An 18,977-nucleotide genomic window follows, 5' to 3' on the forward strand; every position below is an offset into this window, starting at 1 on the left:
CACAGCTTCCATTAACATGATCACCCCTGAGAGTTGAAGGGGTTTGGAAGATGCTCTGGTCATCAGGCCTTTGGTGGGTGACTGAAGAGGAGGCGGCCTGATATTGTCTTCACGGAACTCCAGACCCCCAACCCCTGGCCCCATCACTGACATGTAGTAGTCAGGGCTCTCCCTAGGCAGGGAAGGGCATCACTTACAGTGTGGCCCCTGCTCACAAAGCCAGTCTCACACCTCCCTGGGCCACCCCTGCAGGCTGCTGAGCTGTCTGCATGTCTCCCTCATCTCCCGGCCTTTCCCCCACGTGCTTTCTCTGCTTACAATTCCTTTCCCGGTCTCTTTCCCTCTCCAACTCCAATTTATCCCTCTTTTCTTCCAGGAAGCCTTCCCTGACTCCCCTAACCTAGTCCACTCCCAAGAGCTGCCACTGATGCCTGTGCAGACTTTCAGTGACTTATTACACCGATTTTAAATTTTTGTTTATCTCTCTTTCCCAGTGGACATTCAACTCCTCAAGGGCAAAGGCTATTTTGAATCGATCTTTGGATACTCAGGACTGTTTAGTAACTATTTGATGAATGAATAGAAAACATTAGAGAATATGTTATTTTCTTTATTTGTTAGCTATATTCTGACACCTTTTCATATGTGTTCCTTCTGCCTTCCCTATTAAGTTGTAAATTTGGGTAGAAGTCATGGCCCTTCTTTCACACCAGGGTTCCTGCAACCTCAGAATGCAGCAGGTACTCCCAGATATGGATTCTGGAGCCAAGGCACCTAAGTTCAAATCCTGGCTCTGACAATTACTAGCTACAAAACCATGGACAAATTACTTAACTTCCCTAGTTTTCAGTTTCCCCATCTGCAAAATGAGTACAATAGTGATATGTGATTCATAGGATTGCTTCAAGAAATAAATGAGTATATGTAAAATGCTTAGAACTGAGCCTCGTATATGGCAAGTACCATATTAAGCGTTTTAAAGAAAATATATAGTTTAGATAGATAGTGGCATGGAGGAAGAGAGGAAGGATAGGAGGGAGGGATGGATGGGTGGATAGATAATAGATGGATAGACACAGATAGATAGGTATTGCTTCTAAATTTTAAGTGCTGCTACTTGACCTCTGAAGATTTGTACTCAAAAAAGCATCTAACTATTTGATTGGAGTGCCCTGAAAAGGATGCTGATATCAAGTAAAATCATACATGAACTATCCCATCCAGTGATGACATCCTCAAAATTTATAGCACATAGGTAATTTCACCATACATATAACATCCTCTATCCAGCTCCTTTCTCCTTCTTCTCGTTTTAAGTTCCATACTACAGATTGCTGGTACATTTTCCTAAAGGAGGATGAAAAGGTTCCCAGAGAAAAAAGCTGTAAGGTCTTCTTTCAGAATCCAAGTTTCCCTTTAAAGGCAGTGACTCTCCTTCCACCTCTCCTTTACAGCATCTGTTATACTGGCGTCATGCACCTGTTTCTTTCTGTTCATGGCAAAGGCTGGGAGATGATTAATATCATAATGTGACACCATCACAATAGTACCTCTCCCAGGGATACAGGTTTTCTAACCACCAATTGATAACTGGAGAATGAAAGACTGTTCCCTATTCTAGAAGTTGTTTGTTAGATTACAGGTGGAGGGGCAGGGAGTCCCTTCTCCTCATTTCTGAAATCAAATCCAGCTGCACACTGCAAAACAGGGAAGTGCCAAGAAAATGTGCTTCATGAATAGATTTGATTGTTCAAGTCTGGGTATAAGTAAGGGAGACGTGGGATTTTTGTGCTTGGTCTGTAACAGAAACATGTCGGACTCTCTCTGAGGTCCAAGAGGCAGACCTGTGGGCAGGTGGGCCACTAATAGCCAGCAACATGAAGAAGCCTTCAGATACACTTCAAGGGGGCAGCCAGAAAACATATTCTAACAATACAGCTAAACAGGAAACCAGGTAGGAAGGCTTTGGAGACATGACTACATATTTTAGTTCTGATATTTAGTACTAAGGCTTTCCTTGGATAAGTTCCTTGACCTTGTTGGGACTCAGTTTCCTCATCTGCACTATAGGGCAATGATTTCTCTTTCCTACCCTTACTGAATAGAAACGAGACAACCTAATGAAAGTGCTGATGACAAGGCCTAGGCAGGGTGGGCTACTGATGTTATTGGTCTGGTATGAGAACGGGGTGTGTACGTGTGCACTGGGAGATGAGGGCAGACAAATGTGAGGCTTCTGCTGTGGGCTTCACTGTGTGTTGCCCACTGTCTTTGGTGCTCTACTGATGACAAGTGCTCCTCACACTCCATGCCACTCTGCAAACCAACTGCAGGCAAACAAGCACCAATTCGTGGAAAGTCTATATTTCAGAGTATTTTACAAATACAGATGTCTTACTTTCCAACAATTATAATAAGAATACCTCATTTCTTGAAAGGTTTCTCTGCTACACACATTTCCTTAGGAAGATGACATTCATGTAAGAATGCTTTATAATTAGAATACCCACTGCAGGTAAACAAATGAATGTCTTTGAAAATATTCTGTTCCATAGACATTTATAAGCATTTACTGTACCATTCTGACTTACTTCTATGTGAATAGTGTCTTCACAGATGGTCAAAAGAATTTACCCCAGTTCTAGCTGGGTGCAGTGACTCACGCCTATAATCCCAGCACTTTGGGAGGCCAAGGCAGGTGGATCACTTGAGGCCAGGAGTTTGAGACCAACCTGGCCAACATGGTAAAACCCCATCTCTACTAAAAATATAAAAATTAGCTGAGTGTATGCCTGTAATATGCCTGTAATCCTAGCTACTTAGAGGAACAAGAATCACTGGAACCTGAGAGGCAGAAATTATACTGAGCCAAGATGACCACTGCCTGGGCGACAGAATGAGAATCTGTCTCAAAAAATAAATTTTCTTAAACCCCATTTCTGTCAAAGAAATTGCAGGTTCTGATCTGAAGTAATCATTTTTTGTTCTTTATTGAATATCTAATTCTTAAGTCTATCAGTATTCTTTGCACAGCTTGATATTTATTTCTCCTAAGAAAATGTGCTGATATGTGAGGTTGATGGGAAAGTACTTGATAAAAAGTGTGGCTTAAACCTGAAAGGTTCATTTTGAATGTTAATGATAGAGATGGTTTCTTTCCATACCTGAATCACGTGGTCATCGCTTGTTATTTCTATGGCTTCATGACAGTGATCTAATGCTGTAAACACTGAATTACAGGCCCTGAAAGTTATAAAAGATTGAAGTTAGTTCTTCTATGAAAACCATTCACATTTCATCTGTTAATTTAACAAAGTAAATAGATACCAGGTTCATCAAATCTACGTACTTTTTGTTACTGCCATGGTCTGACTGCTGATGTCTCCCAAAAGTTCATATGTTGGAATCTAACATCCAATGTGATTGTATGAAGATGCAGAGCCTTTGGGAAGTGGCTAAGTCTGTGGGGCTTCGTCCTCATGAATGGGATTAGTGCCTTTATTAAAGAGGCTCCAGTGGGCTCCCTTGCACTTTCTGCCATGTGAGGGCATAGAGAGGGTCCTCTCTATGAGGAACGGGCCCTCACCAGACACAGAACCCGCTGGCACCTTGATCTTGGACTTCTCAACCTCCAGAACTGTGAGCAATACATTTCTGTTGCTTATTAATTACTCAGTTTAAGGTACAGCAATGCAACTCATAACGATGTTTCAACAATGGACTCAATATACAATGGTGGTGGTGTTGTAGCAGACAGAACATCCTCACGTGTCTGTGATGATGTTGGTGTAAACAAGCTCACTGCACTATCAGCTGTATAAACATACAGCAATACAGTAATGATGTGCAGTACATAATGTTTGATAAGAGATGATTAGGATACTGGTTTATGTATTTACTATACTATTCATCATTGTTTTAGATAAAATACTCCTTCTACTACTAAGAAAAGTTAACTGTAAAGCAGCCTCAGGCAGGTCCTTCAGGAGGTATCACAGAAGATGGCATTGTTATCATAGAAGGTGTCACAGAAGATGGCATTGTTATCATAGAAGGTGTCACAGAAGATGGCATTGTTACCATAGAAGGTACCACAGAAGATGGCATTGTTACCATAGAAGGTACCACAGAAGATGGCATTGTTACCATAGAAGGTATCACAGAAGATGGCATCGTTACCATAGAAGGTACCACAGAAGATGGCATTGTTACCATAGAAGGTGTCACAGAAGATGGCATTGTTACCATAGAAGGTGTCACAGAAGAAGGCATTGTTATCATAGAAGGTGACAGCTCCATGTGTGTTATTGCCCCTGAAGACCTTCCAGTGGGACAAGATGTGGAGGGGAGTCAGTGATACTGATGATCCTGACGCTGTGTAGGCACTGGCCAAAGTTGTCTTATTTTTAACAAAAAAGTTTAAAAAGTTAAAAAAAAAAAGATTTAAAAATAGAAAAAAGCTGACAGAATAATGTCATAAAGAAACAAATTTTTTTCTACAGCTGTGAAATGTGTTTGTGTTTTAAGCTAAATGTTCTTAAGAGTGAAAAAGTTTAAAAATATAAAGGTTTATAAAGTTAAAAAGTAGCAGTAAGCTAAGGCAAATTTACTATTGAAGAAAGGAAAACGTTTTAATGAATTTTGTGTAGCCTTAGAGTACAAAGCTGCTAAAGTCTACAGTCATATACACATAATGCCCGGGGCCTTCGCCTTCCCTCTCCATTCACTCCCCAGCTCACCCAGAGCAACTCCCAATCCTGCAAGCTCCATTCATGCTAAGTGCCTTATACGAGTGCACCATTTTAAATCTTTCTGTGCTGCATTTTTACTGTGCCTTTCTATGTTTAAATTCACAAATACCATTGTGTTAAAACTGTCTACAGTATTCAGTACAGTAACATGCTCCACAGGTTTGTAACCTAGGAGCAACAGGCTAGACCATGTAGCCTAGATGTGTAGTAAGCTATACCATCTAGGTTTGTGTAAGTACACTCTACAATGTTTGCACAATGACAAAATCGTCCAACGACACATTTCTCAGAACATAGCCCTATCATTAAATGATGCATGACTATATTTCATTATTGCAATCCTAACAGACTAAGAAGGTTAACAATATGCTTTGAGGGGGAAAAAAGTCATCTTTCAAACTAAATGCATAAACAATATTTGGAATCAGACTCTCATTTTCTTTGTTACAGTTTTAACCAATTTCCTAATCTAGAGCAACTCCAAATACAGTAAGCTATTTACTGTCCAACACAGCAAGCATGTAGCTAGAGCTCTGTTATTTATACTGACTGTTTAAAGAATCCCAACAAAAAGCTTTCTTACACACTGCAAAAAGAAATAAAAAACTGTTGATTTACTGGATTGATGTTTTTTCTTTAAAAGAAAAACTCTGAAAAATGTTATTTTTTCCACTCATAAAGGCATTCTAACTTTGTCATCCTATTTTGATCTGTTTAGAAGGAAGAAGGCAGAAAGAACTGGGTGAAATCTGGCTCTGTATTTTTCCAATTATGCGACCTGAGGCAACTTTTTGTCTTCAGTGGCCCTCAGTTTCCTCATCCATAAAATGAGGATAATAATATGTATTTCACTGGTTTTTGTAAAGATCAAAACAGATAGTTTATGTGAGGCATTTCTCGAAGTGCTTGGGACAATATGAGCATTCAACACACGATACCTGTTGTTACGTTTCAGATCACAGAGCAATACTTCTTTGTTCTTTAAGGCTTTCAAAAGGCTTTGGTTAAAAAAATGAATCATAGCCTATCTTTTCTCGTAAGTATACCTGAAATGTCAAACCAAGAACAGTATTCAATAATAGTGAGGTATGCGTACAGAGTGCAGTATTTTAGCCAACTGCAGGATGCCAATCCTATAGTTGCAGAAATGAAGATATCAGTGTGAGAGGGTAAGTAAAACAAGTAATCATGATACGGGTTAGCAGAGCAGAGGAGAATATCAACCTAACTCAACTGAAAAGGCTTACAGGTGCAGTAGTATATTTTCTTAGTTAAATTGCTCCAGTCTACCCAATTCGAACTGTATACTGTCTTAGTACCACCACTTGTAAATATGATAATTTAAAATAAGAGAAAAGAACAAAAGGGGGCTTTAAAACTGCTACCAAATTTGTCACTGCACTGCCTCATAAGAGACAAGCAAGAGCTAGTCTTATCAACAGTGTTTTCCAGGCACCTGGTCCAAAACTTGACAAAGCACCGTAGGGATTTCCTGGGCAACAGCTGTCTTTCAGAAGTCACTTGTGGAGAAACACACTCTATGTGGACTAATTTGTTAACTTTGAGAGCTGGATAATTAAGCTTTAATTAACACATTTTATCAAATGACAAATTCCTCTCTTGCTTAAGTATTTTCTCTAACTATGTACACAGGTTTCAACTAAATATATAAACAGGTACTTCAGACTATTATCATTTTCATCAATTCAAGAGGTTGCCTTTATACATGATCTTAGATCCAATCTCCAAAATTTATTAAACATTCATTTTATGATTATCCACAAAGCATGAAATTTTCAATAAGTATAAAGCCCCACAAGACAAAGTAAATGCTTATCAACAGTTGAAATGAAAGGATATTGGTAGAAAGAGCACACTATTTCCCACCCCCACCCCCCACGACAAACATGACCAGACTGCAATGTTTATTCAGGCTCTCAACCTCTTTGGTTGATGGTTCTATTTAAATAAACCTGCAGCAAAATGAGATAATCAATTTGAGTCATGTTTCTAGAGTTTTAGAACTTAATTGCTTGTATTAATTATTCATACTCTTCTGGCAGAAGAACCTTAGCTTTATTAATATCTGTTCTTGGGAACCATACAATTCTTTTGTCTCAGGTATCTTTATGTTTTACTCTTCAGGTTAAAAAGTTGGAAAACTAGAAAAAGGAAACACAAGGGAAAAGTAACCTAGGTGTGGAAACCCATGAAGTACAGGTGTCACCATTTTCCCCACACCTTCTTAAGAGCCCTTGAAGGTCCAGAGAGAAAAGGTAAATATTACAGAGGTCCAGGTATAAAGTCTATAAATAATGTAGTACTATGCTGAGTGGAAAATGCACCAGACTGAAAAAGCAGGATGCCTGGATTCTACTCCACCACAGTCACCAACATGCTGAGTAGCTGTGAAGGTTCTCAGTGTTTTCCTCTGTCAGTCGGGGTGTTGGGTTACATTATCTCCCGTGTCTCTTCCAAAAGTGCTCTATCTAGACTCCACCAACACACACACACACACGTGCGCACACACACACACACACACACTCTGAGGCTGCCTGGAACAAGGGTAGGACTGGGCAAGGTGGTGGCTTGTAGGGAAAAGATTCTGAACACAAGTCCACATCCCAGTAGGAGTCTGGGATGAGTTGGGAGCAGGGAGTGGAAGAGGTAAGAGGATCATGACTTAGCTACTTGTTAGCACTCATTACTGGGCAATAAAGCAATAGCGACTGGTTATTTTAAGCCTTCACAGCTCAGTTTCCACCCCTGTAACACAATAGCTATCACGCAGAGCTCATTTGAGAATAGAGTGCTCTATAAATGTCTGTTAATACTGAGAGATGTGGTGTTCCACAGAATACAGAGTTTTGTCCATCAAAAATTTTGATTCTTTCTAAAACTGAGGATTGCTACTGTCTTAAGATTTGGAGTGAAATAAACATAATGACTTGGATGTAACTTCTAGACTGACTAATGAATCAAACAATAGCTGGTACTGCATTAGTATGTATCGATCAGCCCAAACTCCTGCTAAGTATCTAAATAATTATCTTTATTTTAGATAAAATAGATCTTTTCATGATAAAGAGGTGTAAGAACATCAGAAGAGATAGTCATCATTTAATTTAGATTATCCTAGACACTCTCCATTTCATAAATTCTTCTATTCAACAGAGTAATTAATCAAAGGCATACAGATACGTGATTTAGTTCTCATATCTTTAAAAGTTATTTTATATAATAGAATCTTAAAATTAGACTACATTTTCTATTTGATCACATCAGGTGATCCTTTTTGTTTCCTGGTTAAGTAAATATGGTCACTAGACACGGGACCCGGACAGAGGTGTCTACCTTCAACATTCACCATCATCCTGCAGTACAGACTGTCCTTGCAGAATGACAGTAATGCTACATATTTAGCTGCAGCTGGGGGCGGAATTGTAGGGGAAAGTATTATATAATTAGACTATAATTATTCTAGCATTGTATAATAAAGAGCCTCATTTTCCCAGTCTGCAACAAATGATAGAGGTGCTTGCCTGCCTTGGAGTGCAGGTGTATGTGCTAGACGTCCCTAAGTGCCCTAAGGAGCTGGGGAGGGGCCATGGCATGGGTCACTGCCTCCATCTGCTGGGCCTAGATATAGTATACCTGGGAATATGCACATAAAATCACGCACATGTTCACACACACACCCAAAAGGGCAATAACTTGAATAAGGTTGAGGCAGAACCCACCAAAAAGCAACAGCTGAAGCTTGTGCAGAAGGCAAGATAATCCATGTGCCAGGCAAACCTTCTTTCCTGGGGCCACTACCTTCCTGGGTCAGGTCCATTCACCAATTTCACACTGATTTGTATTAAGAACTTGAGCCTTTTCATTATGACCTCAACAATGGGTCCAATGCCCCCAACCAGTTCTAGTAAGTGAGGGGTCAGAAGTATAGTACTTACATAATGGTAGGTACTTAGAAACTTGCAAAGTTCTGAATCTGATAAGATCTTAAAAAGTCTTTGGTGCCCTGGCTCTAAACAGATTTCATCAGTACAATAACCTGAAGGCTTTTCGTTATGCTCTTGTTGGCTGGGGATATTTACTTCAAATTTCCAGGCCTGCTTTTGCCCTGTTCATCATGGACAAGGTGCCCCTAACATTCCTGGGACAGCCCTCCAGAGCCCCATGTGCACTGCAGAATCTGTATTAGGGCATCTCCTGGCAACTCACATATGCCATCACATGTAATGTTGCCTAAAAAAACAGAAACTTATTTAAAATCAAATAATGGAATTGCGTATCAAAGCAATGAAGTGTTGCGCTGTTCATTTTTTATTGTGGGTAATACACAGCTGAAGAATTAAACCACAATAAAACCCCCCTCTTTCTAATTATATTTACTGTGTAAACATCTAAAATAAAAGTGCTGAGTCTTTTAACCTTCAATTAAAAACAGTAGAGATCACCAGGAATAATAACAATTAATCTACATTATTAAAAGGCATAAATTATGGAGTAAAGGCAACGTGGGTTTCTAGAAAAATTCTATGAAGTGCTCTGAAGCTAACATATACATAAAAATAAACCAAGGGATCTAGTTTACTTATACGTTCAAAAAGTCTTTGGCAATATTTCTTACCAAGGGCTGTTAAAAAATACCTGAATTCCCAAAATATCTGATTTCCCACTGGTTTGAGATTCTTTTTTTAATACTTTTCTATCTAAGGAAGTGACTGTTTATCCCACACTTTATTTCTTGGAGCACTCTCTACCCACCAAAAAGTGACTCCCCTGACCAGGGTGCACCCCAGGGGAAACTGCTTCTCTAGGTTTATGTCAATTCATTTTGCCTCCCTGGGACAGAGGATAATTAAGTTTGAAAAGGGTTTTGTCATCTTTGAATGACAATAAGTAATCAAGATAAGGCATATAATCACTATAATAGGATGCTCTCCTACTTATTTTGTATTGAGCCTCAAACTATCCATGACTTCTCAGTCAGCCAGAGAGAGAAGCCATGCTACAGACTTTTCTGGCATCCCACAGCCTGAATTTCCTGGGGACTGGGCCCCGCAGTGGCCCATGGGTGGAGAAGAGCCTCCTCCTTTCCCTGCTCCCTGACTGAGAAGGGAGGAAAACATCAGGGTCCAAAAACCCTGCCAGAGTGGAGCCGGAGCAAAACCAGGCAGGAGCTAGGACCCTGATATTCCTCAGAGGGTCCAGGAGCAGAACATCCCCCAGCCCAGCATTCTAGCCAGCAGCCAGACACCCAGAGAATCCCATCCCTGGAACTGAGCACCAGTGACAAGCCAGATCTTAAAACACTACATGCTTGTAAAGAGACTTAAAACTGGTTTCTTAAAGCTACTTCATGCATATTGAGGCCACAAACAGACTTAATAAAATTGCTATTGTGGTTACTTAGCAATTATTATGGTTAGCATGATAAATATCGCCATTAGTTTACCCCTATGCATAACAATCCAAGTAAAAATTTATAAATATTGAAAGTAGGATGTAGAAAATAATCCTCAAGGCTATTCCCAATCTCCATCTAATTGTGCAAAAATTAAACATTTTCCCAGGTTACAATTTTAAAATTCTGTAAATAGTGGAAAATACTGTCAAAAGAAGAAATGTTTCCAGTTTATTTCTTTATATAACGGGCCTTCTGGCTAAGATACTGCTGTTGGCCAGCTGCCATTCATTGCCTGTTTAAAAGCTTCAAAATCCCTAGGATTCAGCTATGAACCCATGAACATCAGCCTGTTGACAGATAAGATTTTCTAAAGAATTGTTAACCTCATGTTACTGTCTCATTTTGCTACATACCGTAATTTGAACTGGGAGCGAACTTCCCCATGTTCTATTTGAATCAGTTCATTATAGCAAGCAATTATGCTGCTATTCTCCATAAATCTCTGAAAAGAAAGCAAAGACAATACATAAGACATATATAGTTACTTCTCAGAGAGCCAAACAGAGAAACTTAACAGTTGTTCCTACCCCCAGGTAACTCCGTTATATAAGACAATTAGTAAGTAAGATGAGATGAAACAGTTGTCAAGGTGTTCAAAGTGCTTGTTTAAATGTATGAGAAACAACAGAGCAAGTAATACTGTACACTTCACTTCCTTCATAACAAAGGTAGAATAAACTATATTATGAACACTCTAGGGCACAGAATGCCTGCCCAGCCATGTAAATTACTGAAACATTTTGCTTCATATTGCACTAATAGAATCATCTAAAACCCAGCACTCAGCATGTTCAGTGTGCAGCACATTATCAATGATCTCTTTGGAAGGGAGAGCCTACTCTTTACTTCCTTCCTAATTTTCTGAGTGCCTAATGCAGGGGAAAAGTTAAACACAGAATTCTCATATGATCCAGCAATTCCACTTCCAGGTATATACTCAAAAGAACCGAAAACAAGTACTCAAATAAATACTTGCACATGTGTGTTCATAGCAGCATTATTCACCATAGCCAAAAGGCAGAAACTGCCCAAATGTTCAACATTTGAACAGATAAACAAATTGTGGTCTATACATAGAATGGATTATTACTTGACCATAAAATGGGAATAATATACTGATACATGCAACAACATGTATGAACCTGAAAAAAGTATTAAGTGAAAGAATCCAGACAGAAAAATTCACATATGGTATGATTCCATGTATATGAAATATCGAGAATAGGTCAATTGATTGAGTCAGAATGCAGACTGGTGGTTGCCAGGGCTGTGGGGAAGAGGAATAGGAGTGACTGCTTAATGGGAACACATTTGGGGATGATGAAAATGGCTTTTTTTGTTTGTTTTGCAACAGGGTCTCTAGACAGAGGTGGTGATTGTACAATACTGTGTATGTGCTAAATGCCACTGAATTGTTCACTTTAAAATGGCTAATTTTAGTTTCATCTCAATGGAAAAAAAAGCTTTCATGTATTTATAAATAAACGTAGTGAATGAATGAACAGATAGATAAGCAAATAATAATGCAGAAGAAAATGCAGCACACATCGTCCTTCATCAAAGACCCACGAAGCACCCATTTATGCTAGGTATGAGCTGCTCAAATCCCACGTTGAAAGAGGAGTAGGCCCTTTTTCACTTAATCCCAAAGTAATTTGGTTTACATTTCTCATATATGCTACATGATTCAGTGTAGGGTATATAGGAAACTGAGCACTTCTCTGACATGATCACATCAATACTTAATGAGAAATAATGAAATCAGAAAAAAAAAAAGCAAGTAAAAAATAGTAAGGGAAGAGATTTAAGGACAATTCTACTTAGGAAAGGGGAAATGTTTTGCATTTTAATTGATTAAAAAAAAACACATCCTGCAAGCCTTTCCAAGCATATGGCTGGCAAACTAAGTAGAAAGATAAGCAGAATTCCAAAGTATTCCAAACTACCAGTCACATTCTTTTGCTTCTCAGGTAGCTATATAGGTGGAGAAGGAGAATACTAGATCCTGCTGAAAGATGTGTTTCTTAGATTTCCTTCACCCAAGTTGGCCAGAGAAAAAAATCAATCCCTCTCCTCACTCCTTCCTTTCTCTCTCTCTTCTCTCTCTCCCTCTCCCCCCGCCACCCCCACTCTCCCTCTCTCTCTCACACACACCCCCACATATACACTGAAGTGGATGGCTCCACATATCTGGAGTGGTTGGCCTCTCTCTGGCTTTCCCTGGGCCTCTGGTCCTCCACTATTCTTACGTGGACACTGGGAAGGGCTAAGGAAAGAGAGGAAGCCATAAACATACACAGAAGGGAAACACTTTCTCTTTGATTTACAGAGCAAAGTTAAACATGGTTAGATTCCATTTGAGCTTTTAGATGGATAAAAGCTATATATCAGCCTATAACAGAACTCAGGGGGTTGTTAGCTGATGTTTTGTAAAAACATGAAAAAACCATGATAACACACGTTTGAAAATGCTGGCATAACATAGAAAGATATGTATGTATATCATGACACTGTTTTGTAAATAATACACAGTCATTTCTATTTCTGCCTAGGAATAAATCTGAAAGGCTAGTGGCATAAATAATTTTAATTTTTAGCTTATCTGTATTCTCTATAACAAACATGGATTCGTTTTTGCAAAAAATGGAAAGAAAATGTTGGGATACACAAAGTTAGCAGGTTTGTTTACTACAGGATATCTCAGAGCATTTAAAATGCTAATGTGCAATGTTGCAAAAGTGCTCTGTGAATTCTCAGGTGTGGGAGGAGGGGCAACTGAGTTTTCACTGATTCCCTAAACTTATTTGACCATAGAAGCCTTTTTTCACGGACCACCTATTAATAGCTTTTGGTACAGTAGTGTTCTGTGGAGCACTAGCTTGGGAAATCTAACTTTAGTGGACCCAATATAGAGTTTGGAGTTAAACAACATGCATTTGCTTCTGGACTTTGTCATGAGTGTGAGCTCTGGCAAGTTTAGTTGTTTTGAGCCTGTTTCCTCCTCTGCAAAAATGGAGAAAATATCAAATCCCTCATATGTACAGGAGGATTAAGTAAATCACTGGGAACTGGGCCTGACAATAAATCGTAGCTCCCCACTTCCTACTCCACAGAAGGCCTCTCCGCAGAGAACCGTGTCCCTACAGTTGTGCCCCCGGCATGCCTAGCACATTGCACAGAGGCAGAACTCCATAAACACTTGTTAAACTGAACAAACATTTTTGCAAATAGAAAAAGAGGCACATAAAGTTGATATAAAAACAGCTGCAACCGTCCTTTGCTAAGATGCTGGTTTCTAAAAGGCTCAGCGTGGACTGAGCATCTATATAGTTGACTGCTTACACACAGCTCCAGAGCCTTCAAGGGGAGTTGTTGTGGGATATGTGATGGCACAATTTGTTCCTAGATCCCCACTCAGGGACCGCAGACTGAAGCACCAGCCAATTAGCTAGCAACCCAGGGGTGAGTTAAAGCAGACGATCTAATACAATCAAAACAGCTTGGTGATGGGAAACAACCTCACAGAAGGCAAGGATAACCGGCATATTTGAAAAGGTGCTTGGGCAGAGAGTTGTGAAAGACAGGATTTTACCCAAAAAAGGAGAACCACCACCTGAAGATCAGTCTCAGCCGATGGTGTGCCACAGTAACGCCAGGAGAGCTGTTGGAGGTGCAGCGCGCTTCTCCTGGAATGAGCCCGAGCTACTGGGGGCACCCTGACCTAACCAGCAAATGGCCTCTATCAGGGTCAGCACTGAAGAACACCAGGTGGTCTCTGACAGCTACTGCCGTTAATGCCCCTTCGCCAAAGGCTTATTCACTGAGGCTGACTGCAAAACACAGTAACACGTCTGGATAGTGGGAAGTGAAGCCTTCCAGAGCACCACAGACAGGTTATAAAATGTGTAAGAAGGAAACAATGGAACTTTGGTTAAATGTTCTCAATAGCATTTGCACCCAAAGAGCGCCAGTTATTTCTCCAAACTGAGCAGATGTGCAACCTCAGCCTTCCAGACAAGACGCCATCGCTTCAAATGGCAGCAATTCTAAACCAGTTTGAGGGAGTATCACTGAACTAAAGGTAGAATTCCAAAAGGACACTCAACAGCCTGTACATGGGTCCCTAATCGATAAAACTCACAGTGTGTCATCGCCATTCTCCAATCATCCCCCAGGTAATGAGGAAAATCTACGTCCTCACACTCCATGAGGTCCCAACTCAAACTTGAAAAGGACAACATTGGAATGGGGTGAAGTCAGGGGGTCAATATTTCACAGAAGTTCTATGAAGCCTGTGAATAATTTTAGAGCTATTTCTTAGAAAATGAGTAAAGAAAATCTGTCTCAACCACATGGCTTCTTTGCTGAGTTTTCTTTTGCAACTCTTCATTCCAAAACTCAGAAGCATTGTCTCATGCATTCTCATTAAGATATAGCACCTAAGAATAGCTTTCAGAACCAAACGCCAACCTTTGCGAGAAGAGATAACAGACAAGAGGAAAAAGTGTTAGGAGCGTGAAAAATATTGCTAGCTGGAAACATTCATTTCGATCACACATCGTGAGCCACTAGACTACCTTGAATCTTCTCTACAGCACTGTGACTTCCACACTGAAGCATACCAAAGCACAAAACAACTGCATCACAAAGGTAGTTTTTGCTTCTCTGTGGTCTACAACTAAGACAACTAAGAGGAATATATATATTTTTAAGCCCGGAGTAGCAAAGTACCATTACTTAAAGCACACAGAGGATTTTCATAATTCACAAGGCACAGGCAGTACCCTATTTTTTAAAGAATATATCACTCCATCTACTTGGGATTCAGATTACTTTTTTTTTTTTTTTTTTTTTTTTTTTTTTTTTTTTTTTGAGACGGAGTTTCGCTGTTGTTGCCCAGGCTGGAGTGCAATGGCGCCATCTTGGCTCACCGCAACCTCCACCTCGCGGGTTCAAGCGATTCTCCTGCCTCAGCCTCCCGAATAGCTGGGATTATAGGCATGCGCCACCACGCCAGGCTAATTTTGTATTTTTAGTGGAGATGGGGTTTCTCCATGTTAGTCAGGCTGGTCTCGAACTCCCAACCTCAGGTGATCTGCCTGCCTTGGTCTCCCAAAGTGCTGGGATTACAGGCGTGAGCCACTGTGCCCGGCCGGGATTCAGATTACTCTTACCAAAAGATTTTGAGATATTGGGTATGCCTAATCACTTAGTTTGTTGGTAAGTCTCTTTGGAGTAACCAATCTCAATCTTCAAGTTGAATATCAGTGTTGTTCATGATGCTTATAGTTTAAGCCAGGAGGTCACAGGATGCTATAGGATTACTTGTGTTTAGATGATCAGCAAAAGCTGTATAAGTAAACCATGGTCTTCTATCCTATTATTCTCCTAAGGGAAACCTTTTATTCTTTACATAGGAGTAATATATATATTTGTTATTTTAAAAAATTAAAATATGAAGTAAGGTCTTCTACAATTTCTCTATAAGGACTTGTTTTCTTTTAATATTAGGGAATATAGTTCTTTTAAACATTCATGTTTTGATGATCTTTTTCCTCTTCCCTTTCTTCCCTTTCTTCTAAGTCCATTCCATCAGTTCTTTTCCATTTGCATGCACACAGCCTTGCCTCCAATCTAATTTCTACCCTGAGATGCTGGGTGAGCTTGGTTATTTAGTTTGTTAGTGAGTTTCCTTGGAGAAATTCTTAATCTTCAAGTGGAATCTCAGTGTTATTTGTGTAGTTTGTCACTCAAAGAATTTTTCTTTGCTGATGCTAATGGTTTCAACCAGGAGTTTACAGGGTGCTACAGTCATCATGGGCTTGTCCCTAGGGTATAAACTCTGGCCAGCCCTGATGAACAGAGTCTTGGGTGCCAATTTGGTGGATGTATCTATATATAATCACACACACATTGAATCGAATTGACTGTACTGATTTAAATAAGATTACTTTGGGACGACAGAATTTTAATCTGATATAATAAGATGGGTTTTTATGTCATTGTATATCTATTGCTAAGATATATGGAGAAAATCCAGAGAGCAAAAAAGGCAAAGAGCTCGACTGGCAGCTGCTCGTTACTCTCCCATGAGAACACAGTCTCTTCCTTTCCCCAACAGTCCTGGGGCTTCATTTCCTTAACAGTTCTCCATGGCGGCTTTGCCTTCCTGTTATGGGAGAGTCAGGGGTTAAGGTACCCGCACCTGAGAGAGATGCTGGACATCTTGTACATACCCTGTTGAAGCCTGCATGGAGAAGAGGAAGGACTGACGCCTCTTCATGGTCATCCGATCTGCAGCAAAGCAGAAAATGTGGTCACTCAGCAGATACAAACCAGGATTCCTCACACTGAAACATGGAGAGAGAGCAATGAGGCCACACAGCGTTAGCTCCAAGAGTGGCTTCCTGACGAGCACATGCCCACGGGGCACACCTGCCTTCAAGGATACAGACCCCACATCTACCTTCCAGATGCAAAAAGAACAAAAACAGTAGAGAAAGCTCCAGCAGCGTAGCTGGAGGTATTACCCTCAGTATACATGAGTGGCCCTTTCCAATTCAGCTGCCCTTTGGGGTTGAGCCACATGTATGGGAGCAGTCCCATAAAGGGACGTTAGGTGCACTGTTCATTCTGAGACCATTGTCCCCAAACCATCTGGAAGTATGACTCCCACACCAAAACCGAGCTGGGTCCAACCCTCAACATGAGGAAGACAGTCAGCAGTCCAGGCTGTAGGACCCCCAAGCCAAATGGGAGAGAAGTATCAGCAGGAACACACAGTTAGAAGGGAAGGAGAGAAAACAAAAATGGATAATTGCCACTCATTTCACAAGAGGGTTTGCTATAGTGAGCCTACCGCTGAGTCTCAGGACTTCAGTTTGAGTACAAGGTGGGATATGGATTGCCTTGTCATGAAGACATGCCATCGCTGGGCTCCCTATCACCGAAATAGAGAAACAGGGTCTGAGACAGCCAGCAAGTAACATGGGGGACATACCCTAAGAACCAGGGAAGAAAAATGGAATAAAAGGGATTGGGTGGAAACGCAGATAGCAAACAGGAACAGAAGTCCCAGTGCTGACTTGTGGCATTACCCATAGTTGATTCCTGCCCTAAGGGAAAAGCTATTTTACCCACTTTGTTTTTCTTCTGGAACTCCAAGTTCTATCTTCTCTGACTGTTAAGAAGGCCACAAAATGGTTCCAAGGGTTAATAATGTTTTATTTCTTAAGCTGGTGACATAGACACACACATTCATTTTATTACCACTCTCTCTATACGAAATATTTTACAATAAAACCAGGAGAAGTCGGTGACAATCATAACAAATAAGCCATAGTCAACCATTATTTTGTCAAGGACTAGCAAACCTTTTTGCCATATGAGTTGGAAAAACAAGAGTGTTTTGTTCTTGGACCCGCGTAATAAGCCAGGCTTGGGAAAAATGCTGTGTGGCCTTGAACATTTCTGGTATTGATGTCCAAGCCTCTATAACCCCATTCAGATCTCTGAGTGTCCAGAAGATAAATGTGAAAAGGAGGGTTGAAGGAGGCTCATCTTATGTCTCAGTTCCCCTCATTCATTCCCTGTGGAATCTTAATCTCCCACCAGGATGGAGAGGTGTAACAAACCAGTGAGGACAATGTCTTTACTTTCTCTGGACCACATCCCGTGGTGGGTATCAAACAAAGTGAGAAGACAGAGCTCCTAGGAAGACACTCAAGGAGTGGCAGGTAAGTAGGAGTCTTCAGTAAGGGTATGACTTTGAAGCCATGATTTCCTGCTGTATTCACATGGCTTTGGAATGAGGCATTTCAAGTCCTCTGGGCCAGACTTTCCTGGCCTTTGTCACAGAATTTGTGCCAAATGCCATAATGAGGCCAAGTCCAACAGGTCCTAGGCCCTAATGAAGTTCTTATTCTCTCCGAAGCTAAATACAGCCATTAAAAGACTACAACAGGCCGGGCGTGGTGGCTCACACCTGTAATCCCAGCACTTTGGGAGGCCAAGGCCAGCAGATCACGAGGTCAGGGGATCAAGACCGTCCTGGCTAACACGGTGAAACCCCATCTCTACTAAAAATACAAAAAATTAGCCGGGCGTGGTGACGGGCACCTGTAGTCCCAGCTACTCGGGAGGCTGAGGCAGGAGAATGGCGTGAACCCGGGAGGCAGAGCTTGCAGTGAGCCGAGATCGCGCCGCTGCACTCCAGCCTGGGCGACAGAGTGAGACTCCGTCTCAAAAAAAAAAAAAAAAAAGACTACAACAAATTTTGTTACCTGCCAACATTCCCACCACTGTAGTTTGTACAGACAACTTTTCTTCCTGCTGGCTCTTTTACTTTGAGTGCTGGCCACATCAGACGATAAACCCAGCAGAGCAGTCGCTCATCCTACAGTTTCATTGTACCTACAGCACAATCCCTTTTCTTTGCCGCCCAGCATTGGATAAACTCTACTGTCCTGCCTCTAGCCACGTAACGGTCCCAGCATCAACTTTACAACCCTTGTCTTGTGGATTTAGTGCCCTTTTATTATCATGCTTGAACATGAAAAAAAAAAAAAAACAAAAAACGTGTTTCTTCTTAAATGAAAAACAAGCATATCCCCATCTCTTTTCTTCAAAGAAAAAAAGATAAACTGGAACAATGTTTTCTCCAGACCACCTCCTCCTCAAATTTTCCATTCATTTCTGGCATATAATGAGTAAACTTTCTCCCTGAGGTGTATGACTATGTGCTAAAGGCA

General features: G+C 40.7%; 1 protein-coding gene across 16 annotated transcripts in view; it reads right to left on the reverse strand.

Moving 5' to 3' along the window:
• The window catches only part of LOC105475109 (phosphodiesterase 8B), a 261,894-nt gene that overhangs the window by 80,249 nt on the left and 162,668 nt on the right, over positions 1–18,977 (reverse strand). For all 16 annotated transcript variants that reach the window (XM_071098790.1, XM_071098801.1, XM_071098799.1 and 13 more), the window contains exons 5-7: positions 16,464–16,521; positions 10,581–10,669; positions 3,165–3,243 (exon numbers count right to left, since the gene is read on the reverse strand). In XM_071098790.1, the coding sequence (XP_070954891.1) occupies positions 3,165–3,243; positions 10,581–10,669; positions 16,464–16,521 (226 nt within the window). The remainder of the gene's footprint in view (positions 1–3,164; positions 3,244–10,580; positions 10,670–16,463; positions 16,522–18,977) is intronic.

This window comes from Macaca nemestrina, chromosome 6 (genome assembly GCF_043159975.1).
Source record: "Macaca nemestrina isolate mMacNem1 chromosome 6, mMacNem.hap1, whole genome shotgun sequence".
NCBI classification, from domain to species: domain Eukaryota; kingdom Metazoa; phylum Chordata; class Mammalia; order Primates; family Cercopithecidae; genus Macaca; species Macaca nemestrina.